Genomic DNA, 2,007 nt, shown 5'->3' with positions numbered 1-2,007 from the left:
TCCGCTATCCATGTTTATCCAAGACATGCCCTTTATTTTTAGGGTTAAGCCATTTCTACTGTACTCTGCTACCAAAGATATATGTCAGGTTCTCTTATTTTTCATTTCAGAAAGACAAATTCTTCTGAAAGAATTTTTAAAACTACAATCGTATATAGTTGGCGTAAAATAAAGTAAGTGTATTTACAAAATCCAATCATGACCTAAATCTTTTAGTATCACATCACACCCTGCATGATCTATAATGGTTCATGACCAAAAATGTGTTTTACATTTCATTGACAGAAAACAAGACTTACAGCTATATTGGAAAATAGGGTTCCTGTGAGGAAGTAAAACAGACGTGGCTGCTGTTGAATAATTTCAACACTAGAGTACTTTGCCCATATGATCATGAGGCCGAAGAGTACTAAAGTTCCAACCAGGGGGCGCATGGCTTCCCAAAGGGTCCGTTTTTTCCCTGTTCCGTCTCTTGAAGCACTGGGAATAAAGAACAATATAGTTAGAATCAATAATTAACATATCTATTCTGATAATACCAGGGGTGCCACATTGATAATCAAAAGTGGGGAAAAATGCTTATTGGGATAATAAAATTAAAATTGTCTAAATTTATGCAAATAGGCACATTCTGATCTACTTTCTGGGTTTTAAGCTCATCTGTGAGAACTTAGTTGCACTTGAACAGTAATACTGGTTGAGAAAACTAGCAGAAGGAATTTTAAGTATCATATATCTCACATAAAGTATGGACTCATAGCAGCAACAACTAACATGATCAATGCTCTGTACAGAAATTCAAACTATAAAACGTAGGTGTCATAGCAAAGTATTCTGTATAGAATTTGAAAGTAGGTATCATATTTGCTTCACATGTGTGTGCTTGTAGTTGTATAGGTGTTTTCCTCTTGTTATGGGTTTGTATTTACAACAGCTCATTAAAAGTGCCATACACCTTGAATACTTCAGCACATAAACCATTATACCTGATAAAAAAACAAAACTATACTTCATTCTGGACTGTTCTGATCAAAAAAATACCTGGGGAGGTATACCGCATATATCAAATAGGGTTAATATTCTTAATGTACATGTATTAAACTGATTTATCATAATTTTCCAAATGTCATGCACCATTAATACTTACACATATATATTCCACAGAGTTGGCGGGACTGTTAAAAGAATAGTTCCTACTGGAAAGAAAAAAATCAAGATTAATACAATGTTTTAAATACCCTTTTGGCTGACTGAATTTTTTAGCCAAGTCTTAATCTGAAATGTTAATGCTTGCAGTTGTGTGCAAAATATAATTGATAAAAGGCTGGTAATGTTTTCATTGACTTTTATCTTCTATGCAAATTAACGAGCAAAGATGCAGATTTTTGTATTACAGTATTAATAAACAAATGACAGCAACAACCATGTCTGTATTTTCTTTAAATATTTCCACAGCATGATACCATAGCATAAACCTGCATGGACTCTGTCCATCAATCTAAAACAATAGATTGAATAGCCAAAAATGTTGACATGCAGGTACATGTAATACATGTATTGTTTTGCCTAATACCTATCTCTGACTAATCATAAGTTTGGTAGTGATAGCATGAATTCTTTTTAAAACATAAGCATTGTATAAAGTTGTATAGTAGGCAAAGACAGGAGTAATTTACCAAGTACATACTTATGACTGAAGTATGCAATCCTTATCTTTGAAGAACTTGACAGTGTAAATACTTACAGTGCATTATTATTTCTAAGCCCTCTGCACAATACAAGTCTGCGAATGGTAGTTTGAATCGCCACATTTCATGCCCACCAAAGTAAGCTACCAGGAACAGAAGTGCCATTCCCTGAAAAAGAAAAAAAAATTCATTCTGAAAATGTAAAAAAACATATTGTGTACTTTTTTTTTTACTTCTGAAGAAATAATAATCAGCTGAATACCAGATCAGAGGCTTAACCCATTCACCCCTAAAGTCACATTTGAATCTTACCAAATCA

The 2,007-nt window shown here is 33.3% G+C and overlaps 1 protein-coding gene across 1 annotated transcript; it reads right to left on the bottom strand.

Moving 5' to 3' along the window:
* Nucleotides 1-299: 299 nt before the first annotated feature.
* Nucleotides 300-1,856, bottom strand: LOC110444145 (ethanolaminephosphotransferase 1-like; the record flags this gene model as incomplete). The annotated part of the gene is made up of 3 exons (XM_021488552.1): nucleotides 300-480; nucleotides 1,148-1,196; nucleotides 1,745-1,856. Coding segments are annotated over 3 exons (342 nt in total), but the record flags the coding sequence as incomplete, so codon positions are not given.
* Between the last annotated feature and the right edge of the window lie 151 nt (nucleotides 1,857-2,007).

This window comes from Mizuhopecten yessoensis, unplaced genomic scaffold (assembly GCF_002113885.1).
Source record: "Mizuhopecten yessoensis strain PY_sf001 unplaced genomic scaffold, ASM211388v2 hete_36040374, whole genome shotgun sequence".
Taxonomy (NCBI): domain Eukaryota; kingdom Metazoa; phylum Mollusca; class Bivalvia; order Pectinida; family Pectinidae; genus Mizuhopecten; species Mizuhopecten yessoensis.
Note: the sequence above shows the minus strand (reverse complement) of the source record. Positions and strands in the feature narration are given on the sequence as shown.